The 25,659-nt window shown below is 40.7% G+C and overlaps 1 protein-coding gene across 5 annotated transcripts in view; it reads left to right on the top strand.

The window, feature by feature from the left end:
* Window positions 1-5,192: 5,192 nt before the first annotated feature.
* tle2a (TLE family member 2, transcriptional corepressor a) overlaps window positions 5,193-25,659 on the top strand; it is a 147,812-nt gene continuing 127,345 nt past the window's right edge. For all 5 annotated transcript variants that reach the window (XM_034179779.1, XM_034179778.1, XM_034179777.1 and 2 more), the window contains exon 1: window positions 5,193-5,685. In XM_034179779.1, coding sequence (XP_034035670.1) covers window positions 5,662-5,685 — 24 coding nt within the window. In that variant the 5' untranslated portion in view covers window positions 5,193-5,661. The remainder of the gene's footprint in view (window positions 5,686-25,659) is intronic.

Below are 25,659 nucleotides of genomic sequence, written 5' to 3'. Positions count from 1 at the left end.
TAGCTTTGAGTTAGCGGAAGTTATCGTGCACACTAACGTTCAGTGTTTTCAGTTTTAGAAGTGTTTATTTCTCATTAGCTTTTATATACAAGGTAGTATATGACAAAGAGGTTATATTTACACACAAATGAAACAGAGTTTGCGGCTAGCTAGACCAGACACTGATGTCACCACACTAACGTCTGCAAAATGTCTTGAAAATCACTTCAGAGGTGTTATCAGGTTCCAAAAACAGTGTTTTCAGTTTTAGAAATGTTTATTTCTTGCTACCTTTCACATAATATATGACAAAGATGTTATATTTACAGACAAATGAAACAGAGTTTGTGGCTAGCTAGACCAGACACTGACGTCACCACGCTAACATCTGCAAAATGTCTTGAAAAACACTTCAGAGGTGTTATCAGGTTCTAAAAACAATGTTTTCACTTTTAGAAATGTTTATTTCTCGCTAGCTTCTACACAATATATGACAAAGTGGTTATATTTACACACAAAGAAAACAGAGTTTGCAGCTACCTAGACCAGCTACTGGCATCATGGTGCTGCTCTACTCTGACTGGCTGTAACCCCTGCCCCTACAAAAAACGGAACAGAATGAAACAGAATGGGACTTTTTGACCTCTTCAAATATCTCAAGGTTAGCCATCTTTGAACTTGTTCAAGGTTTGTGTCCCAAGAAAGTTCCCTGTGAATTTGAATATCCTGGCAGTAATAGGACTGGACTTATACTGAGCACAGACGGACGGACAGATGCAAAGTCTTTGCAATATCCGATATTTGATGGCCTTGAATAAAAATCAGCTACAGTGTGCAAAATGATGGAGTTCACCAAACAAATTATTTTAATTCGGCTGAAATTACTTTGCAGGTTAGGAGAATTAACAAAGAAGTTCAATTAAATAAGCCATCTTAATAAACTAAATGACGAGTTTATTCAAGCTTGAGATTGTTATTCAAAATAACACTATGTGGTGTGGGAAGAACAAACTGTCTTTGTAGACCTAACGTAAAAATTTTAAAGGCAGTTCTTTAAGGCAAGTCTAGGAGCCTGCTGCATGTGACCATGTCCACAACATTATGGAGTCACCTGTGGTACTGGATGGCAACCACCCAGGTATATAGAAACATGGTGTCTAACCAGATCCTTACTCTGGATGGCATTACCCTGACCTCTAGTAATACTGTGAGAAATCTTGGAGTCATTTTTGATCAGGATATGTCATTCAAAGCGCATATTAAACAAATATGTAGGACTGCTTTTTTGCATTTACGCAATATCTCTAAAATCAGAAAGGTCTTGTCTCAGAGTGATGCTGAAAAACTAATTCATGCATTTATTTCCTCTAGGCTGGACTATTGTAATTCATTATTATCAGGTTGTCCTAAAAGTTCCCTAAAAAGCCTTCAGTTAATTCAAAATGCTGCAGCTAGAGTACTGACGGGGACTAGAAGGAGAGAGCATATCTCACCCATATTGGCCTCTCTTCATTGGCTTCCTGTTAATTCTAGAATAGAATTTAAAATTCTTCTTCTTACTTATAAGGTTTTGAATAATCAGGTCCCATCTTATCTTATGGACCTCGTAGTACCATATCACCCCAATAAAGCGCTTCGCTCTCAGACTGCAGGCTTACTTGTAGTTCCTAGGGTTTGTAAGAGTAGAATGGGAGGCAGAGCCTTCAGCTTTCAGGCTCCTCTCCTGTGGAACCAGCTCCCAATTCAGATCAGGGAGACAGACACCCTCTCTACTTTTAAGATTAGGCTTAAAACTTTCCTTTTTGCTAAAGCTTATAGTTAGGGCTGGATCAGGTGACCCTGAACCATCCCTTAGTTATGCTGCTATAGACGTAGACTGCTGGGGGGTTCCCATGATGCACTGTTTCTTTCTCTTTTTGCTCTGTATGCACCACTCTGCATTTAATCATTAGTGATCGATCTCTGCTCCCCTCCACAGCATGTCTTTTTCCTGGTTCTCTCCCTCAGCCCCAACCAGTCCCAGCAGAAGACTGCCCCTCCCTGAGCCTGGTTCTGCTGGAGGTTTCTTCCTGTTAAAAGGGAGTTTTTCCTTCCCACTGTAGCCAAGTGCTTGCTCACAGGGGGTCGTTTTGACCGTTGGGGTTTTACATAATTATTGTATGGCCTTGCCTTACAATATAAAGCGCCTTGGGGCAACTGTTTTTTGTGATTTGGCGCTATATAAAAAAATTGATTGAATTGATTGATTGATTTCCACAAAAGTACAGTCATCTATCTGTCAGAGCCAGATAAAACATGGGTATTCCATTGGCCTTTTCTAGTTGTTGGGTTCTCAATAGTGAGGGACGTGTGTGCTAGAGAACAGAGAAATGCATATATTTAACCTTTATTTAACCAGGTTAGTCCCATTTAGATTGAGATCGCTTTTGCAAGGGAGACCTGGGCAATTATAAAGCTTACAATTCACCTAACCTACATGTCTTTAAATGTGGTGAGGAAACCAGAGCAGGAAACCCACGCAGAGTTGGGGATGGACTGGTTGTTTACCTGGGTGGTTGCCATCCAGGACCCAAGGTGATTTGGTGGTGTGTTGGATGCAGCAATGCATGGCACCTGCACATAGTTGACATACCCAATTTTTATGTCATATGTGGGCAGCACAGTGGCTTAGCGGATAGCACTGTTGTCTCACAGCACGAAGGTCATGGGATTGATTCCCACCTGTGGCCTTTCTGTGTGGAATTTGTATGTTCTGTGTGTGTCTGGGGGTTTCCTCCGGGTACTCTGGTTTCCTCCCACATTTAAGGACATGCAGGTTAGGTGAATTGGAAACTTTACAATTGCCCAGGTCTCCCTTGCAAAAGAGATCTTGATCTCAATGGGGCTAACCTGGTTAAATACGCTATTGGCAACCACCTATGAAAAAATTATATTCAATGAAAATTAATTTTTACATGGCACAATAGCTTGGTGGTCAGCACTACTGCCTCCCAGCAAGAAGGATCGCTTCCCACTTGGACCCTTCTGTGTAGAGCTTGCATGTTCTCCCTGTGTTCATGTGGTTTTATCTCCAGGTGCTCCAGCTTCGCCCTACTTCCAAAGGCATGACCTTACGGTGAATTGGAAACTTTAAATGGAGTGTAGGCGTGAACGTGTTTATCCGTCCCGTCCTGAGTGTACCCTGCCTCACGCCCTATGACTGCTGGGATAGGCTCCAGTGACCCTTGATTGGTGTAAGCAGGTACAGGGAATGAATGAAAACCTCTTTTCAGCACCTCGTTCCAATCCACTCCCACTATTTGGATAAGGTATTTCCTCATGGTTACAAGTGGATCCTGCTCCTCCAGGTGCTTCCCACCACTTTGCAGGATTGTCTTTTTACAACCTCACACATCCAAGCTAAAAAGGCAAAAAGCTCCTGCAGCATTGTCCTCTCATATGACAGCCGCCACACTTTGATGTGCTGTTGCTCCGAGCTTCTGTGAAGGAGTGAGGCTGGAAGGGCACCATGAACTATTTAATTACTGGAGCTGGGCTAGCACCCACACCTTGCACCCTCCTTCATCCGACCTGCCCATAGCTATAATAATGTCCTTCCCTCATCATGTCCGATCGTGTGTATTACTCCTCCACCCCTCAAAAGCACAGTGCGGCTGAACTTCATGCATCCTGTTCTCCCCCCCACACACACACACACCCGTGCAGCAGCAAACTGCAAACCATTCCTCATGACTTCTTCTTCTTTTTTTTTTTTCCAATAAATGTGATCCCAGAATTCGGGAGGGAGACCAGTGCTGTGCATTAAAATTCATGGGAAAAATGGCAATAAAATCTCTCTCTCTCTCTTATCTCTCTCTCTCTCTCTTTCTGTCTCCATCTCCGCCACTCTTTTTCATTCCGTCACTTGGTTGTGTGCAACACACATGCACCCTCACGCACCCACCCACTCACACGCACATCTTTTTCCCATCGCTCACGTGCACTCTCCCCCCCCCCCCCCATCCCCCGCCTTCTCTCGTTCATTCCTACTGGCTCCTCTTTCTCTGCATCCCCCCTGCTGTCCTTCATCTTTATTCTCTTCCCCCCCCCCTGCCTTTCCTCTTTCTGACTTTTTTCTCTCTCTCACACACACACGCGCGCGCGCACACACATGCATATACTCACACAAATGCACACGTCTATATTTTCCAACCCCACCTCTGGCAGGTTGTGATTTCCACTGACAGAAATTGCTTTTTCAATATCTCTCCCTCTAATTATGAGCCCCGCTAAAGGAGTCGTGCCACCAGAATACCAATTTTTCTACCATTTCTACCTTCTGCACAATAATTCACCTGTTCGTTTTTTTTTTTTTTTTTAAATGGCACAGAAATCCAAGTGTTGCAATCTGCGCTTGTTACCTAAATTTCTACTTTGAGGTGTCCTCTGATTATTTGCGACAGCGTGTGTGCAGAAGTTATGGAATAGTCTGATTTATACCCACACACCAACGTGCTCTAAATAAAAGAAATGCACCATTTTTATTTTTTTTCAGGGCACTGAGCAGGGTTTTGCGGCGAAAAAAAGGAAAACCACTGGATTTCATTGCAACCACCACACAAGCTCCTCACATCCTCAATCACTCCACTCCACGCACCCAGAAAGGGTTAACCGCACACAACACACACACACACACACACATGCATACAAAAAGAAGAAGAAAAAAAAAAGAAAAAAAACAAAACAAAACGTTGTAGAGACTGTGACTGACGTGCGAGACAACGTGTACTAACGCGCTCCAATCAGCAAACGGTCAGCTCGACCCCACGTGGGTCCTTCTCGCTTCTCATTGGTTCATTTTCAGCAGCGTTTACTGCGTCGAGGCTGAGCCCCACGTGGAGAGATTTCATTCAATCACCCAACAATTGTTTTTTCAAAAAACAAAAAACAAATGTTCGCCACTTTTTTAACGACAAACATATAAAATTAAAACTCTTCTATTTTAGCGACGCGAACTGTGCAGCACTAAAACGTGACAGCAGCACGCGGTGTGCATGTTTTTACTGTGAAGGACACGGAGGAGAAATTACATTTCATGAGCACTTATCGATAGAATTCTCACATTTGTGTGTGTGTATTTAATGGGGGGGTGTTTTTTTTTTTTTTTTTAGTCTCCCCCCTTCCTTCTCTCTCACACACACAACTCGGGAGGAGACGTGAGAGACTGAGCAGAAACAAAAGAGGCTGCTGGTGTCTCTGCCACATTCACTCCTCCTGTGGCCTTTTACGACGCAAAATACACCAGCAGACCGCCGCAGCGTAACCGCTGGGAGAGAGAGCCGCAAGTTTTGGAAGCTGGACGAGGAGCTCTGCTGTCCTCCTCCTCCTCCACCTCCTTCTTCTTCTTCTTCTTCTTCTTCGTCGTCTTCTTCTTCTTCTTCTTCTTCTTCTTCTTCTTCTTGTCCTCTTCCGTCGTCGAGCGCGCGGCGCGGCGACGTGTGGGAGCCAGAACAAAGGAGTCTCGGAGCGGGGAATGAGCGAGCGGAGACTAGCCCCGCTATTACACTTGAAACTGGGCCAAATGCCTCTCTGAAAGTAACAATAGTACACCGGCTGCTCGTATTTCTCCACCAAGCTTTCCGCCCCAAAAGGAAGAAGAAGAAGAAGAAGAAACAGACGCGCTCACGCAAGTCGGTGGCTACGATGTTTCCTCAGAACCGACCACCGGTAAGCAGACTGTTGTTTTTTTTTTCCTCGTCTTACGGGACTATTGTCTTCTTACTATTATTTATGTGCACTTTTCTTCCGGATTTGTTGGCCTGCTGTAAACTTTCGTGCTGGCTCCCATCATCTTTACTCACGTCGACGTCCTGTTATGTGTGTTTTTTTTTTATCTGATCTATTATCCTTCCTGGTCGGTGGGGCTTTATTAAGGTCAGCCGTCCTCATTGTTGACCAACTTTATAATGTGTGTGTGTGTGTGTGTGTTTTTAATGTGTGAATGGGGTGACACCATCCTCAGGTTGCAAACATGGAGCCCCCTTCTTCTTCCATCGTTGACCCAGATGATGAAATGTGCTGAGGGAAGAACTGAGTCAGCTTGTTTCTGTCAGTGATCTGTCCTCCTTGTTTTTGTTTTTTAATTTAAACTGTTTTTAACGTCCACGTTATCACCTGAAGTGACCTGAATGTCTTTTATCGCCTGTATAAGATCTGATGTCTTCTTGGAGTGTGAACATCTCAAGGCAGCGTAAATTTAGTTCACTTGTATACATGATTCTAGGTTTGATTTGTATGAACCCTCTTTCTATGTGATTGCAGTGATATTGGTCAGATTGCAACCAAATGATGGGTCTACAGTTAAAATGTTATATATATGCGTGTATAAGGTGTAACAGGAAGACAGAGGTCGGGAAGGAGAGGGACAGTAGTAGCTAGCCAGTAGCGGGCAGTATTTCTGGTATTTATGTTTGTATAGGTGTCAATCTGAGTAGAAAGGGCAAAGAGGGTGCTGGTTTCTTTGTAACCACCAACTCCACCAGGTGATTTCACTGATTAACAACAGGCGGGATCAGCAAATGGGATTTAATTTAATTTAACCTTTATTTAACCAAGTTAGTCCTATTGAGATCAAGATCTCTTTTGCAAGGAAGACCTGGACAATTCTAAAGTTTCCAATTCACCTAACCTGTATGTCTTTAAATTGGGAGGAGTGACAAAGAAACCTGCACCCTCTTTGCCCTTTCTGGACTCAGGTTGACACCCATGTATTTGTATTTACATTTTGCAAATTGTTTGTTACTTTCACTTTTGATACCCTGTGTGCAAAAAACAATGCAAAATACAATGCTACTGGAACCTCAATTTCCCTGAAGGAGTCTTCCCAGGGGATTAATAAAGATCTGAAATGGGTAGTGGCTATCTGTACTAGTAGGTATTATGCTGCATTCGAAACCCTCAGAAGGTGGGAGATTCTGACCTCTAGCTCTGGGAAAAATGTCTTGAACGCGCCATCAGGCAGGTAATTTTCATTCAGAAGCTTGTGAGGAAATTGAGCGACCCAAGGTATCAGAGTTGACGTCACAACCATGGCAGTGGCGTTTGTGACTAGTGAGACAACAATGTTGCTAATGTTGAAAATGCACCTTCTGAAATGAATTTTTAACATTACTGCTATATGTAATATATTCACATTCTATGTACAATTATTTATCAGCGCTACACATCAGCATAAACATCTTTGACGATTTCATTGAACCCAAAAGATAATGTTAGTGTGTGTGTGTGTGTGTGTGTGTGTATATATATATATATATATATATATATATATATATATATATATATAAAACCCAGTATCTCCAAAACCATAAACTTTTAGTTGAGGCCAACATGTACTTGGTTGTCAAGGGGACCATCAGTGTGCAAAATATGAAAGAATTTGAACAAACTGTTTTCATTTTATTGGTGAAAGTCTGTGCATTTCCGAATATGGTTACCTTTAAATCTCCATTTTCAACTGCATTTTCTCCATTAAAAATTAAAAAATTATTGTGATTATGGTATGCACTTTTTATTTTTCTAACCATATGGTAGGCCAAACGTACACTTGAAGTGATGATCTTAAACACTTTCTGTGTTTCTAAAAGATTTGTAATTATCTATCTAACTTTACCACAGTCATTTAATACTTGAAGTGGGAAAAAAAATGATTGGGGGGTGAACCTGTGCCACTGACTCAAAATTTAACACCCTACCAGTTAGGCCACAGTGTCTCACACTTTGCAACATGTCACAGTGTGAAGTCATCAACATACATACCAACGAGAAACGTTCATCTTAATTTGAAACCTAACCTTAAACCTAAACCTAACTCCTAGCCATAATCCCAAACCATAACTCCTAACCACAACCCCTAACACAGCTGTGCTGTGCATGAATGGAATTTTGTATTATTAACACAGCTACGTTGGGATAACCACATTGTATGAAATAAAACATCTTTGTGTAAACTTCACAGCTGGTATCAAAATTGTGTATCAAAATTGAAATAGACAGTACTTCATGTTTCTGATATTGTACAGCTGTGATCTCTGTGGAAACCATTACAACACACAAGGGCAAATTAAAGGATAAATTCAATTGTGTTTTTTATGTTCTGTCTTTTTTTTTTTTTTTTTTTTTTTACAACCTTTATCATATTAAGACATTGTTAGCAATAAAAGCTGTGATTGCTGTACCCAGATTTGACAACTGCTTTGATTGGGAGAAATCCTTTTTGTAAAATTTAGTTTAGGAAAATAGTCCTCAGACAGTCCATTAAGCAGCTATATAGGAATTATGATAATTCACCTCATATTCTAAAAGGCAAAGGAAATGGCACCAAGCAACCCACTTTTGTAATTGTTGGAACAGTAGTTGTACAAAATGTGTTAGTTATTTTTTTTTTTCCCTGACATACTTGTTTGTATTAATTCTACTTTGGTGTTTAGAAGAAAGTTCTTGTTATTTTTCGTTGAATAAATAGTCCCTATTAATCTAATAATATTAAAAGAAATCTGTGTTGTAAATCTTTAGAAAATTAACAGAAATGTTAACTGCACCATTTTAAGGTTTGAGAAAATGCACTTCAGAGTTAATTTAGAGCTGCGCTGCTGGTGCCCTATTGACACTCATTTATTTTATTTTAAGCAATATTTTTGAAAACCCGGTTTCTCAAATACAGTACAGTTATTAAAGGTGAATAAAGCACTCACAGCTTGATTTATTACAATAAATATGATGTGAAAAAGTGAACCTATCCATCTGTTCAGATAAGCCATGATCTGGATTGAAAAAAGACAATTCAGAATCCATTAGTGTACATTGTGAACATGGCCTAAATCACATCAAGGTTGTTACATAACCTTGATTTACTCGAGCGGCAGGTGTATATTAAAAAAGGCCTTCTGTAACAGATGTGACTTTAGCTGTAAGAACACTGAACAAAAGTGCTGTACAGTCCGCTTTTTGAGTTGTGTCTCTACAAGGTTAGATGCGAAATTCATGTTGTATGACTTTAATTTGTTTTATCTGAGTTTGGTAGAGAGCAGTTGAGTGTACTGAAATGCATAAACACGGGTCCTCCAGCACTGTGAAGTATCAATTAAGACCTGCTCATTTGCCTAACCCTCATCTGCCTCCCTCAGTAACGGCACCATGCACCCCGCTCCTGACACTGTTTTGACGTTCATGTCACGTGAACTGAAACCATATTACACACTGAAGTGCGTGTCTGTCTGTCTGTCTGTCTGAGAGTGAGTTGGATATAGCAAAGTTAGAGGGCGGAGTCACGACTGACCATGTGCCATCAAGGAGCATGCGCTGCCATTACCAAAGAGGGCAAAAAGCCACACAGTTCAGTGCTACAAGTGACACGGTATGATTGTGCTGTTGTGTTTTCAGACAGAAGATATCACCCAAAATGCCGTTTCATGTACCTGCATCAACCGTTGCAACCGCCGGAAACCAGGGATTAACATTTGCTCAATGAGAAAATTGCAATCATCCATGTTATACTCTGTGGGGATTTTGCTTGAATGCATGTATCCTTTCACTCTATTTAATCCCACGGTCAACTCCAGAGTGTGCAGTGAGCGTTATTTTGTGCCAAGCTGGAAATTTCATGTTATTAGGGTCTTGGAACAACTATATCACGAGAATTTATCTGTGGTTTATTTATGTTGCATGATGCACCGTGCTGTGTTTAGTGATAATCGAGTTGTGAGTGTGTTTTCACGTCAGTGATATGCCCGGTTGTTACAATCCCGAAAGTCCTTTGGTAATGGCAGCCGCGCCCTCATGTAGGCAATGTAATCTTAGCAGTATAGGGAGCACACACTCTAACTTCGCTATATCCATGTCTGTCTGTCTATCTATCTAATTGTGTGTGTGTGTGTGTGTATATGTGTGTGTATATATATATATATATATATATATATATATATATATATATATATATATATATATAATATGTAGTGTGTGTGTGTGTGTATAAATACTTAATATTTGATATTTTAGAAAATGAAAGCAGAAATGCTTAAAAACATTTCATCTTGAGTGACTTCACTATCAGAATAGTTTGATGAATTAAAATCAGTTAGTAATTGCAATTTAAAGTGAAAGCATTAATTTATTTGCAGCAGGACTGTGGTGTAGTAAGCTAATCTTTTTTTTTCTGATGTGTTCAATGTATAAAATGTTGAAAATAGTGAAAAATTTTGCCGCACGTTGACAGTTGAATGATTCCTTCATGTCTTACAACAGTCAGCTAACAGTTCTGAACCCAAAAATCTTTGTTTTCCAATGGAACAAAACAGAGAAAGCAACAAATCACACTTGGGAACCTTTATTCTTGTCAACATTTTGGTATTTTTGTTTGATTTATTAGTAAATGTTTGTCAGTCAGTAGAAACATTTTCAGCACTAACTCGCACCATCTACAGTTTGGCCTGTATGGCTTTTGAGTAACAGCAATGGTTGGATGGAGTGAGTGAGTACCTCCTCGTATTTACAAGATCACATGCACACAAGCAGCTGTGTATGTAGTGTAGCTGGATGCAGGAGTCAGTCTGTGGGTCTGTGGTTTGCACTGTAAACCTAATCCCTCTCATCCAGTCTCTCCTCACTGTGTTCGTGTGAGAGCTCCAAACCACATCTTAATGTATGGACAGGCTTCCCAGGGTGCAAGGAGAAGACTGCGGCAGGTCTAGATGGAATGTTTAGGCCGGCGGCTCTGTTTCATTTCAGCCCTCCACAGTGCTCCACAGTACAACATGAGGTACCCGTCCCCTAGAAGTCACCAGCCATGGTCAGCCCTCGGAGTGAAGGGCCACTCAGTGTTGTTAACGTTTAATCTCTGAAACGTTACACTGTCACCAATCTGTTGTTAGTTATTCATCTACAGATCTCTACCATGTTTAATAAATCATATATTGTCTTTAAAGTGTTAAAAAAAATTAGAATGAGTTTTTAATTATTGTGGACAGTTTGACTTCAGTGTTTCAAGATTCCATTGTCTTTTTTATGCTACACATAAAAATGACAGTTTCACATATCCACCACCAGTCAGTAGTTAGCACAAAAAAGCCTGTAAAATTATAAGTTGTAAATAAAAACATTAATAAATAAACAAACCAAGATGATGCTAAAATAGAATACAGTGAAATAATTAGTTTTACTAAAGTTTTTTTTTTTTTTTTTTTTAAGGAGCAGTCTCTTCTGTGCAGTTCACATTCTCTGGTTAAACAGTCTGATTGCTGTGGGAAAGAAGCTGTATAACAGCTGAGTAGTCCTTGATCTGATGCTTCTTTAGCTTTTCCCAGACTGCATGAGTGTGAACACGCCATGATAGGGATGAGTGAAGTCCTTTATGATGTTGTTTGCTCTATAGCTCTTGTGTGGATGTCCTGCATGTGGAGCATGAGGCACCAATTTTTTTGTCTTTTCTTTCTTTTTCTGTTCAGTTTGTGTCTCCTCTGCTGTGCTGTTGCCAGATCAGGAAAAGATACAGTAGGTGAGAATGCTCTCAATGGTGCCTCTTTAAAGCATGGTCATGGTTGGGATGGGATGGTCTATCCTCTGCAGCGTGCGATGGGAGCAAAGATGCTATTTAGCCATTTTGATGATAGCTGTGGCATTGTCCTTAGAGGTCAGCTTGTCTGTCAGATGGATCCCCAGGAACTTGGTGCTGTGAACCCTCCACCTCAAAGCCACTGATGGTCAGTGGGAGATGGTGCCATTGACCAGTCCTCCTGAAGTCAAATTGCCATCTCCTTCTCCTTGGTCTTATTGGTATTCAGTCAATCAATTCAATCAATTTTTTTTTTTATATAGCGCCAAATCACAACAAACAGTTGCCCCAAGGCGCTTTATATTGTAAGGCAAGGCCATACAATAATTATGTAAAACCCCAACGGTCAAAACGACCCCCTGTGAGCAAGCACTTGGCTACAGTGGGAAGGAAAAACTCCCTTTTAACAGGAAGAAACCTCCAGCAGAACCAGGCTCAGGGAGGGGCAGTCTTCTGCTGGGACTGGTTGGGGCTGAGGGAGAGAACCAGGAAAAAGACATGCTGTGGAGGGGAGCAGAGATCGATCACTAATGATTAAATGCAGAGTGGTGCATACAGAGCAAAAAGAGAAAGAAACAGTGCATCATGGGAACCCCCCAGCAGTCTACGTCTGTAGCAGCATAACTAAGGGATGGTTCAGGGTCACCTGATCCAGCCCTAACTATAAGCTTTAGCAAAAAGGAAAGTTTTAAGCCTAATCTTAAAAGTAGAGAGGGTGTCTGTCTCCCTGATCTGAATTGGGAGCTGGTTCCACAGGAGAGGAGCCTGAAAGCTGAAGGCTCTGCCTCCCATTCTACTCTTACAAACCCTAGGAACTACAAGTAAGCCTGCAGTCTGAGAGCGAAGTGCTCTATTGGGGTGATATGGTACTACGAGGTCCCTAAGATAAGATGGGACCTGATTATTCAAAACCTTATAAGTAAGAAGAAGAATTTTAAATTCTATTCTAGAATTAACAGGAAGCAAATGAAGAAAGGCCAATATGGGTGAGATATGCTCTCTCCTTCTAGTCCCCGTTAGTACTCTAGCTGCAACATTTTGAATTAACTGAAGGCTTTTTAGGGAACTTTTAGGACAACCTGATAATGAATTACAATAGTCCAGCCTAGAGGAAATAAATGCATGAATTAGTTTTTCAGCATCACTCTGAGACAAGACCTTTCTAATTTTAGAGATATTGCGTAAATGCAAAAAAGTGGTCCTACATATTTGTTTAATATGCGCTTTGAATGACATATCCTGATCAAAAATGACTCCAAGATTTCTCACAGTATTACTAGAGGTCAGGGTAATGCCATCCAGAGTAAGGATCTGGTTAGACACCATGTTTCTAAGATTTGTGGGGCCAAGTACAATAACTTCAGTTTTATCTGAGTTTAAAAGCAGGAAATTAGAGGTCATCCATGTCTTTATGTCTGTAAGACAATCCTGCAGTTTAGCTAATTGGTGTGTGTCCTCTGGCTTCATGGATAGATAAAGCTGGGTATCATCTGCGTAACAATGAAAATTTAAGCAATACCGTCTAATAATACTGCCTAAGGGAAGCATGTATAAAGTGAATAAAATTGGTCCTAGCACAGAACCTTGTGGAACTCCATAATTAACTTTAGTCTGTGAAGAAGATTCCCCATTTACATGAACAAATTGTAATCTATTAGACAAATATGATTCAAACCACCGCAGCGCAGTGCCTTTAATACCTATGGCATGCTCTAATCTCTGTAATAAAATTTTTAGCCAGCAATTCAAGGAGAACATGCGACTAAACATGTCACTCCCGGTCCGATTGGGGAGGGGCCCAGAGAAAACTACAGAGTCCGACATTGTATTAAGGGTAATATTGTGTTTTACGCACCAGGCTGTCAGTTGCTCCAACTCTTTTCTGTAGGTCAGCTCTCATTGTTGGTAATGAGGCCAACAACTGTGATGTCATTGGCAAACCTTCTAATATGGTTGGAGATGAAACTAGCAGAACAGTGATGTCAGCAGTGTAAACGGTAAAGGGTGCAGTACACATCCATGTGGTGATCCTGTGGTTGTTTTAGATGTTATGCTTTCTACTCTGGTTTTCATTGAGCTGTTGTGGCAGTATTATGTAAAATATATTGACTTCAGTAACACCATTCAATTGCACCGTTGTATCATCATTCTTATCCAGTTACGTTTTTTACACAAATCTGATTGGTTAAGTATAATACGTATTGGGATAATGGTGGCAAAATATTCAACCATTTCACATTTGGATGTATTACTCTGTGCCCTGTGTTCTGACAAGACTTCATACCTGTCGAATGTCAATCCTGTCCTCTGTGTAACTGCGCATGCGCAATATTGTCGGGACGTGGGACTGTCGATTTATGCGACAAGACGCACAATTCGACAGAACACCGGCTGCTCATGCTGCTAGCTGTTAGCCCTCTTCGCTGAGAGCGAGAGAAAGTCGCTTACTGCCGCCACTGCTAAAATGATAGATACTGTATTAATACTGTATTAAGATACTGTATTAATGTGGATTCTGATACAGAATTGCCGTTTCACATTTGATGGATTACTGCGCGCCCTGACTGCTGTTGGAACAATGCTGCCTCGGCTCAACGGTAAGCCTCGCAGACCGAATTACCTACAGAAAAATAAACCGTGCATACGATAGAATTGAATCAGAATGGGAATAACCCCCCGTGTCTGATTTGTGGATGTTCACGCTGTTATACGGTCACAAATAGCCATTTTACCGGCTCCGCTTACGTGTTGCTGGTAAAGCTCAATGTTCGACTGTATAATTACCATGAATGTCCACAAAACATCAGACACAACAGGGTTAATCCCTAATTCTAAGTCCCTATCAGCTGTATCATTATTATTTATTTGCATCTGGGTTGTGGCCTCAATTAACAATTTTCTACAGTGCCTTTGGGCCATATTGGCATTCCTGCCAACCGAGTCAAGATGGCATAAATACAGTGACAAAAGTTAGTCCACTAGGAAGTTATGTGTACACAGCATTTCATTTACAATCAAAAGATAAGTATGTTATCCTTCAAAACTATATTCAAACTCTGAACAACTTTTGTAAACAGTTTGGGAATTGTTCTGGTAGAGGACTATTTTACTTCAAGGGATGTTGCCAGTGGGTTTTACAGTTTTATTGGAATATTAAATAATTTAAATATAGTACTTAATATTGCTTTTAATAATGAACATATTTTCCTTTGATTTTGTTAAAATAAAACTTTGTAATATATGTTATTTAAAGTGCCTCAGATATAATTACACAGAACTTGGAGACTATTTTTAAAAGGTCCGTTTCCGCTGCAGGCACCTCACTTGCACCCCAGATTTCACGAATGTTTGAAGGAATGGCCTTCTCGGCCATGATGCCTCCACTGCTGTGAAGAACCACTGGGTTTGCAGTGACAGTAAGCAAGTTTAACCTTATTGCTAGACACAAGGCATTATAAAATAGTTTATTTGCAAGCTATTTTTAGTATCCAACATTAGCACGCAAGTCAGAAGGCAAAAGTGGGGAGTAATTTGTGTGTTTTTTTTTTTTCTTGTGGCACAGTATTCCACTGCTTTTGTGATTTGAGCCAGTTTTACTGTTGTGGTCATTCAGATGCTTGTTGTCCCTTTTTGTCAGCACTTTTTTTGCAATGTGTTCAGATGCTTGTAGTCTTCAGCTTTTCTCATTATTCTTTTCTCTTTGTACTGTTTTGCGGTGTGTAAATTCCACTGGCATCCAGGTAGGCTGACATAGATTTTTGCTTTCCTCCTTGAGGATTGGAATCCTCGTTAGACCTTGTCCATTGCTTGTACCTTCTCCTTAGTCCATGTGTTACTTTTTCTCTCCATTGTGGTTTTTCTGCGCATTTCTGTTTCCTTTCACTTTTACAAATGCTGCTTGATGTTGTTGCTTTCTCATGCGCGAGTCAGAAAAATCACTTTTCAGCAGTGGTCACTGCTGTGGAGACATGCACAAAGGTGTGTGACTTCCAAATGGCATGCAAGTTCCTGTGGTAGAAACAAGCCTAAACTTTGAGGGTGCACTCACACTAGGCAATCCATACCATGCACAGGTTGGTCCCCCCACCACCTAACTCCAGTTTGTTTGAATGCTCCCTTCCGTAGCTGGGCCTACTTGAACAGGTGGTCTTTGGTGTGGTTCAGTTGAACTCTGGCACAATACACCTGTAGTGTGATCGCTAACTGTGCTGGAGTATGGATCTTGGCTGTCACATCACCGGGGCAGCTGTTACATTTCATTTAATTAATATTGTTATCACTACTTGGATAGTACAGTCTTCAATTCTTTCACCAAGTTTTGGATTAAAAGTGATGCTGGTTTCTCATCTTATTGATGAGTTTGAATCGTGGTCAGTAATAGGGTTGTAAATAGAGCGACTTTGTCAGCAGCATTTTGCCAGAAGGTACATGTGAGACTGAAGCCTAGATTTAAGTTTCTTGTTTAAAAACTCTTTCTTTGGCCCATGAAGAACACCATGATATATTTAGGTGTACCTTAGTATACACTAGTAGGGTTCCGCCTTAGATTTGGAATGTATAATAGAGGATATACCGTACTGAATTTTCATGAAGCTGTAACTGGTGATACAACAGTCAACAGTTGCACTACTATGCATAGCTTCTCCAATCACAACCAGGGCTGAAACGAGTAGTTGAGTAACTCGAATAATTCGATTAAAAAAAATGTTTGAGGCAAATTCTGTGCCTCGAAGCTTCGTTTAACGTTGTAGTACATATGCCCGGCCTGTTTGTGGCGCTGTAATGTCCCCAGAAAAAAACACAAGAAGACTAGAGCATGCCCATAAACCGTGTAAAGGCTAATCCAAAAACTACCGCTTTTCCAAGTACTTTTTATCTGATTACTCGATTAATCACCAGAATAATCAATAGAATACTCGATTACAAAAATAATCGATAACTGCAGCCATAATCACAACCATATATGTGATTAGGGCTGAGTTGTCATGGGTGTTTTGGTGGGTTCCCTCACTTGTCTTCTTCTTGCACTGTTACTGTGTTTTGGAGAATTGCATACTCCAGACAGATTTATCATACAGGGCCATACTGTTTGCCTTTTTTAATGACTGATGTGAATGAAGTCCAAGACACAAAATGATTTGGAAATGTTATTGTAGCTATCCTCTGACTTGTGTAAAGAGAATCTAATGCAAGAGTGATGATTTACTGTAAATTCATCAAAAGCTGGCAACAACAGTTTCTTGCATACATTACATGTATATTTTTTATTTCACCTTTTTAAAACATTGTTTTATTGTTTCTGTTTAATAACTTTGGAGCTTAAAAAAGTATTGTACAAAATTAGTTATTTTCTAAGAGTGTTGGAAAAAATCCATTTATGTCAGAATGAAAATTTTTATCCATAACGAGTAACTATTGATTCAAAGCTTTCAAACATCGATTTTTAAAATAATGTCTCCGTTTTTATTCAGATGTAGAGTTGCTGTTGCGCTCCCTTCTCAGCTTCAACACAACTGTTTGCGGTGTGTTAGCAAGGTAGCTTGGAGCATCAACGCATTCAGCACACTTGTATGCATTTGTTTTCTGTATAATAATTAATGGCTCAGCGTTTGTTTTCGTAAAAGAGTCAAATGTATTACAAATTGTAATTTTTTTAAATTTATTTTTGTTTATATATTAATAATAATCATAATAGCAACAACAACAATAATAGTAATAATAACTAATAATCAGTGGTGGGCACAGCTAACCAAAACGTTAGCTTCGATAACGGGTAATCAGCTAACTGAAAAGTTATCTTTTTAAATGCTAAACCGATAAACTGCCTAAAAACTTATCGGAAGCTACAGATAACTGATAACTTTCAATTTTCAGTTTTGCCTACCATACGCTGGGGTCCGAGGGCATTTTTGTGGACAGTTCACTCGCCTGGCATAAATGTTTTATTATTGCTGTTAACAGCTCCCCCTGCATCCCACAATCAAGTTTTATGTCTCTTTTTTCAGGACAACCTATGCTTTCAGAATATATATATTTTTGTTGTGATTTATAAGTGTAATAAAGGTTTACAGTCAAAAATAGGCAAGTAAAAAATAAAGCGAAAAATAATTTTCCACACACATTTATTCAAAACACACAGCAAACTATAATAAACAACTTGTTGGGAAAGTGTAAGACACGGACCCACACAGGGGGCGTAAATGAACGGACAATGGAGATGCCAATGAATACAATTTAATATTGCAAAATGTGCACTACAGGTCAAATACTGCAGGTCAAATACTGCTTTAATCTGTCAATCAAAAGTTCCACAAGAAGGTGACGTGTGGGCAGGCCCGAGGATAGGAGACGCCTTATCCAGAGAAGAGCCGGGACCCACAAGGTTCCACCACCAACGGAGACCTGCACACACCGGAGCCGCCAAATCCCGAGTCTCCAGGTGGCCACTGCTCCCAGCTGTCAGATCTGGTACTGCTGGCAGGAAAAACAAAGAGGTTACGGTGGGTGTGTGTACACCCAGCAATAGTCAGCAAAATCACAGTTCCTTCCTGAGGGGAAAAATCCACCACTCCCAGAAAACAGGAACACTGAGAACGTGCAGTACCAACAGTATACTTAAAGATAAGTGAAGTGAGGAGTGGAAATGCCAACTCCCTCCAACTTCCACAAACCCAGCTCCAAGCTGCGAGTATACAACGGTTACGACTGCAAAAATCAGTAGCAATAATTGTGCGAACGGCACAAAACGGCTGAGTAGGTTACCTGTGTGGTAAGCTGATAACTCCGCTCGAAAGTCTGCGAGTTACCTTTTCAGCAAAAAATTAGTAAGTTTTTATCTCATATCATTCAAAAGTTATTTATAATTTAGTAAAGCTTGGTCTTAGCCATCGTATAAGACGGCGTTGGCCCCAGAGGGTTAATGACAATTTGTTTCGGTCAAACCATGTTTTCAATTTAATTTCTTCAGTGATTTCCTCCAGTACTATCTGCCAAGCTAGAAAACCGCTGCATCCTAGTAAGAGTAGAATAGTACTGGAATGAATTTGAATAAGGAAAGTTGGGTTTTTTCTCACCAAAATGAATGCTGCACTCACTGCAGTTTATTGTCTGGAATAGTCCCAGATTGCATTTCAGAGCTTCTAGAATTCAAACATTTTTGTGCCGGTGGTGTTGGGGGACAGTTTTGGGTTACAGCTTTTTTGTTTTTCACCACTTTCATCCCTGACTATGTCAATCGTGAGTCACTTTTGTGCGGATTAAAGTCACTAACTGGGACTCCTGTCTTGTTGCGAGAAAGAAACGAGAATTGTCCTCCTTTCTGTTCATACAGCTCCAAACACTGCGGAGTCAAGTTAGAACGATAGAGTCCAGTCAGAATTAATAAATTCAAAGGGAAATGCCATTGAAATCAGTTGACACCTCTTTTCAAATGTTATAATACAAAGAAACTGCAATCGATCAAAATGTTTTTTTTTTCTCCCAAAATGAGACATTCTGCACTGATGTGCAGCAGCCGGCTGAGTTCAGCTCAGAGGTACAGAGAGACATTCATGCCAAAATGTCTGAAAGAAAATGCTTTTGACAAAAACTACAGATTTTGTTTATTTTTATTTATGTCCAGAGATCAAGGATCCAGTGACCAATTTAAAATGTTGTTGACACAGAAAACCTGTAAAGCCTACTTTTAGTACACAGAAAATTCACAAGAGGTATCGATAAGGGAATTGATAAGGAATCGAATCGATAATAGCATTGATATCGATAAAATCTTATCAATACCCATCACTATTAGCCACTGTGGCTAATTAATGGCAATTTCGATTAGCCACCTGAAAAGTTAATTACCCACACATTGATTCAAAATATAAAATGTCAATATGCAAAAGTGCAAATTTAAAGCAACGTTTTAGACAACTCGTGAACTTTAATAGAAACTGGTCTTCAATAATAATGACAAAAACAAAAAAATTCAACAGCATTACAGCTTAAGGCCTGGTCCCACTGGGGAGGGGATTAATTGCACATGAATTGAGTATACAAATGTTGTGCGTTCGTTGTCGTCCGCAACAAAAGTGGCCAAAAATGACAGATGTCTCAGTATGAATTACAGATATATTAATAATAATACAGTAACATGCTTTTGGAGGGCGGTATGCATTTTCAGAGGCCCGACGTCCATGCCCAGTCGCCCAAAATGCCAGATATTCGGGCGAATATCTGTTTCTGGATCTGGATCTGTAGTCTCTGGACCTGTTGCCAGACAGGGGCGTGGTGCCGGAGTTGGCCGCAGCTCCACACAGCTGACAGGGGGCGGGGGGAGTGACTCGGTAAGCACATCTGAGGCAAAATATCTTGAGACTGGCATAAAATAGTCCCAAATACTTACGCATTTTTATCAAGTTCTGTTAACTTAAATAAATATTTGTGTGTTAGCTCACTGTGTGGGACCATGGTATCAGATGTTTGTCAGACTGCATGGCTGATATAAAGCTGTGGCTACAGCAAAATTTTCTCCATTTGAACGAGGACAAAACTGATTACATTTTGTTTGGTGACCCTGCTCTTCTAGGTTCTGGTTTGTTGTCTGCGTCTTTGAAACCTATAGTAAGAAATCTTGGGGTGGTATTAGACAATTCTTTTAGATTTGACAAACAAGTTTTTATCAGTTGCGTCTTTTATCTAAGGTTAAACCATTTTTAAATCACACTGACCTTGAAAAAACTATCCACGCTTTTATCAGCTCTACAATTGACTATTATAATGCCCTTTATGTTGGAGTTCCTCAGACATCTCTGAGTCGTCTCCAGCTGGTGCAAAATGCTGCAGCCCGATTTTTAACAAACATATCAAGACGTCAGCAAATCACCCCAGTTCTTTTTAATTTGCACTGGCTTCCAGTCTCTTTTAGGGTTGATTTTAAAATTTTTATGTTTGTCTTTAAAGCCCTTAATGGCCTGGCCCCTCCTTATTTGACTGAGCTTTTGCATCCTCGTGTCTCAAACAGGTCTTTGAGGTCTGTAAATCAGCTTTTACTGGAGGTGCCCAGGTCCAGGTCTAAACGCTGGGGTGATCGGGCCTTCTCTGTTGCTGGGCCCAAACTTTGGAATAAATTGCCCCCTGAAATGAGAATCATCTCTGACTTGGAGCTTTTTAAGTCCAGGCTCAAGACGTATTTGTTCAGGCTGGCTTTTAACACTCAGTAGCATGATGGCGCTTTATTTTATGTTATTAAATGTTTTTATGCATATTTTATTTAATTGTTTTTGTAATGGTTTTACTGCTGGATATTTGTTTTTATCATGTTTTGTTTTTAAATTTTGTTGTAAAGCACTTTGGTCACTTTGAGTGTTGTAAAGGGCTCTAGAAATAAACTTGATTGATGGTATAAGCGGATTAAACAACTCAAAGCCGTGCATTATACTGTTTGAATGCACGATGCGGAGTCTAAAACACCATGACGCGAAGCAGAGTGGTGTTACTCCGCAAAGTGCATTCAAACCGTATAATGCACGGGAGCTGTTTCGATGGCGAATTTGCAGAAAACATGATTAATCTGCCATGAAATAATTATTTGTATACGCAGCGTCCAGCACAGAGCGCGTGGCAGCCGTTAGAACAAAGAACGGCGTCCAGCTGTGAACACAGCGGGTGAGATCGTCACAACACAGGTCGTGCTGCTGCATGAAGTAAAACATGCTCGTGTCAGTGCACCTTTATGTTGTTGGATGGCATTTTTGGGGATCCATAACTACATCTGTACATTTCCACAGCTGGACTGGCACTGACTGGCAGGTATGTTGATGTCTGCCATGGTACTTTGGGTTTAAGTGGAGTGTTTGTTGTGCATTCGCAAATTGTCTGCAAATCAGATGCAAAGCTGATGTAATACAACGGCTTTATTCGCGGCCACTCTGTATGCATTCGCTACATCTTATCTTAGTTTGTGATGTGGACGTGATAGGCACACAATATATCCATTTTACATACTGTCCCAATCCTCTGCCAAGCCGCAAATCTCCGTCAGTTGCGGATAACGGCAGATATACTGCGCATAGATTGAGTATGTATTGAGTATGTAAGGCGGATGTCATCTGCAGCCAAAATTTTGTGCAGCTCAAAAAACCTGACAACGGAAAAACGTGCCTCTGCAGATAATTGTGGACGTGTGTGGGTGTCGGCCGACTCATACAAGCATGGATCACGGATATTGCAGACATTTAGGGAATATGAACCAATTCTGTCCGCAATTCATACGCAAATTATCCTAAACGCCAGTGGGACCGGGCCTTTAGACATGTCTATTTTGATTTCAGTTCACACCATACTGCTCTTTAGTGTAGAGGCTCCTTTGTGCCTCCCTCAGACTGTCTGTCTGAACTGTTACTCCTCGATACAGTCTGTGCGACAGTTGGCCGTATATGACATGGCAAGCGTGGATGCTTATCTAAAAAAACCCCAAAAAACTTAGATTTCTTTTAAATGTACTGCATTGTCAGAAAGAGGCAACATTGTGCAGGAGAGAGAAAGGAGTGGCTAAGTTAGAAGTAAACATGATGTCCAAGTAGTTTATCCCATGTGTGTGTTTTCTGTGAGAGAATGTCGTTTTTAAGAGCTTTCCTTTAATAGGTCAGCTCCTTAGGGAAATCTTTTGAAATCATGAGTAATTATTCCACAGTCACGAGGTTAACATGCAAGATCTACTGATATTCTCTGCAAATTTCATTCATGGCTCCATGCTTGCATGTGGCTCTCAAAGTGAGGTCCAATTTGGTCCATGATGAGTTTTATAACTGCTGACATAAATCCATTCACATAATTACTGGCAAGAGCATGCACACGATTACAACGAATTTTAATGCATCGTGCCTGAACCAGTCAGTGGAAAAGAAATTCTGTGTGCCTTTGCATTCAATTTTCACCCAGCCACAGCAGATACGCCACAGGGTAGTAAACGATTTTATTTTTTTGTGTGTGTGTGTGTGTGTATTATTTATAACTTCCTGCATTTGCAAGTGCTGCCCAGCAGATTGCAAAGCTGGCGTAATATTAATGTCCTTTCCATAAATGTTCTGCCATCTGAAGCGTCAATAAGGTGATTTTTGTTGTTTCAGAATCAAAATTCAGTTGTTTATGCTTGATGTGGGTTTAAGCTGTTAAACCTGTCTGGATGTCTTGAAGGTAAAAACAGCAGTTTGTATTTCTAAGACTTTTTCACCACCATTTTCTTTTTCTTAACAACAGCCCAGCCTGGGGGATGGTTTAAAGAGTTGCTCTGCTGAGGCTGATCAGTTAATGGTTTTCTTCAATTTTTGTTCCAGTGTATAATTTTTTATATTTTTAGAGATTTGCAGATGCATTGAATGGGTTTTGTTGAAGTCCCAACAACAATGAGCTGGATGAATGCTGAGATTTGGTGTTCTTGCAGCACATTCAGACATCATGTAGTAATGTCAAATTGAGGCCAGGAACACTGTTTAAAACATATTACCAAGTCTTCATCTACTCAAAACCCCATCCTAAGCTCCACACGAAGACATTCTTCACAAATTAATAGATGATTACTCTGTTGTGGAAGTAGTGACTGACTGAGGCGAGACCTTTTTGGCTCTTCCCATTCACAGCTTCCACTTCTCACATCCTGGCATGCTTTTAGCTCTTTATCACCACTGTTGTCCAGTGGCGAGCGTGTGGTTATCGATCAGCGGCTCCACAGCTTTTCCTCAGGCAGTGATTAGTAGGAGTGAAAAGGCGGGGGGAGCCTGGAAAAAAGAAACGGCGGCTGAAGGGATTTCAAGTTTACACAAGCTGTTGTGGGGGGTGCATCTTGTTGGAGGGAACAAACGAGCTGAGGGGGTAACCCTTATAAAAGGAGGCACCTCCAGCAATTAAGCCAGCTGACAAGCAAACTGTGGCGGTTCGCTAATGTGAGCTGACAGCAGGGAAATTTGAATAACGAGGCTTGCGGGAGGAAGAAGAGAGGAATGAGGAGGAGGCGGGACGGGGGGGGGGGGGTCTTGAGAAGGATTTGTGGGGCTAATGAAACAGGTGCCGCGGAGCCCTTTGCCTTATATGTGCAGGAATCATTGATGGATCACTAGCATGTTTCTGGAGCACAGAGTTCAGCAGATAGATATTTGATTTGCAGGATTTCAAATTCTTTAGAGGAAAGACTGAGTGTAGCTCTCTTTTTTTCTCTCTTTAATCTTTTACATTAGGAGGTGTGTTGGGTCTTTGTGGGAAGACATTCAGAAATGCTGTTCTGGTTTAGACATACTGTCACCATGTCCTTGGTAACAGTCAGAAGAGAGAAGGCGAGGGAGCTTGGCGGGTGTTTACTCTGATGATCGACTCTGTGGGTAAGCAGTGTAATTAGTGGCCTGACTAATGGTCAAACTATATGAAAGGAGGCAGCAGCACAGCATCTTCCCTGCTAAAGGGGAGAAAAAAAAAAGCCAATGACCAAGCTGGAAACACACACACAATGAACGCACGCTTTTGGCTTTGGGGAAGTCTGCAGCGAAAATGTATTTCTGTCATATAAATGGGTGTAATTCTATTTTTCATTTTAAATTTGTGCCCACACCAGTGGAATTGTGGTATAATGTAGTGTTTTTGTTTTTTTTTTTTTCTAGCCAGTTGAATACAATGGTGTTCAACATTTGTCCTGAACAAATGTACCTGGTTGTCTGGACGATCCTGTGCAAATGTTTTAAGCACATTTCGGTGTGTTCCCTAATGGTGGCAGCTGACAGGGTCGGTGTGTACACAGGGTGATTGTAGCACAGAGTGCTCTTTGATGCCTTGATTCAACATACTGTTGTAGGCTGAATTCAAAACAAGAAGCCATCCAGATTTTGTATCCAGAAATCTGCTGTCTTTAGCGAAGCATGACACTGTTTTAGCCCAATTTTAACTGGCTATGTGAATGCGCAGCTGGAACTCCGCACAAGGCTGTTTTTACAGGCTGCCTGAATGTGCAACTGCATTTCTTCCTCTCACACATTCCACTATTACTGCATCTACGACGGACACTTATGAGCATTGACCAACAGGCGGCGGTCATGACTGAGCAACGTGGACACACAGCGGCAGCCCCTCTTCTCACAGTGAACAGAGACTGCTCTTTTACTGTGACTGCATCTCTAGGGATGCACCGATCCCGATACCAGTATCGGGTATCGGCCCGATCCTGTATGAATTTACTTGTACTTGTAATCATAAAACTGCTCCAATACCAGAAACCCGATACTCCTTTACAGCAGCGTGACTTCAACCTCTCAATGCAGCCCGTGGGCAGGCGGAGGTCGTGGTTCAACTGATCTGCCCACTTCGCCCACAAAGTGTTTGATGCTGCGAGCTTTATATCTGTTTTCTGCAGTGCAGCTCAGAGTTGAGAACAGTTGTCGTCTCTGAAAGTGCGGTGATGGCAGCACACTTGCACTGAACTTTACAGACATTTTTACGCTTTTTTTCCTTTAAAACTCTGTGCCGCTCTGTGTGGGTCTTCGCTAAAAACAGCTCATCCGCACTCATTAACAAATGCTAACACTTGTTTTGTCCACCCAGATGCGCCTAAAGTCTCTTTCTGAGGATGACATGAAGTAAAATAAAAATGCTGAAAAACGTTAAAAAAAACAAACAAACAAACAAACAAAAAAAACACCTGTCAATCTGGTTGTGCTCTTTCCATAAATACATTGTCAATTCTTCCTGCTCAGACGGCCATCCAGGGGTGAATCCAGACGGAAAGGGGGGGTGGGCAGGCTTCCCCCTCCACACTCCGAGATTAAAGGTCCACTTTTGAAGACAATTTTTCATACTACTACTACTACGATAATAATAATAATTTTAGCAATTAAAATGTTGAGAAAGAATTTAAATGTTAGAAAGAATTTAGTATTTACATTTATAAACAATGTAGATTATAAATTGTAAGTTTTGCTGTTACAGTGCTGTCAGCATTTAAATATGAGGTCAAGAAAGATGTCATTTTATTTTTATAAAACAAGTATTTATGTTTATTGAAGTCAAGAAAGGGTGACAAAACTGGTTATCATTTTCATGTTGAGGTGGTGGGGGAGGTGTTGTCAGCA

Source organism: Thalassophryne amazonica, chromosome 10 (assembly GCF_902500255.1).
Source record: "Thalassophryne amazonica chromosome 10, fThaAma1.1, whole genome shotgun sequence".
In the NCBI taxonomy this organism is placed as follows: Eukaryota; Metazoa; Chordata; class Actinopteri; order Batrachoidiformes; family Batrachoididae; genus Thalassophryne; species Thalassophryne amazonica.
Note: the sequence above shows the minus strand (reverse complement) of the source record. Positions and strands in the feature narration are given on the sequence as shown.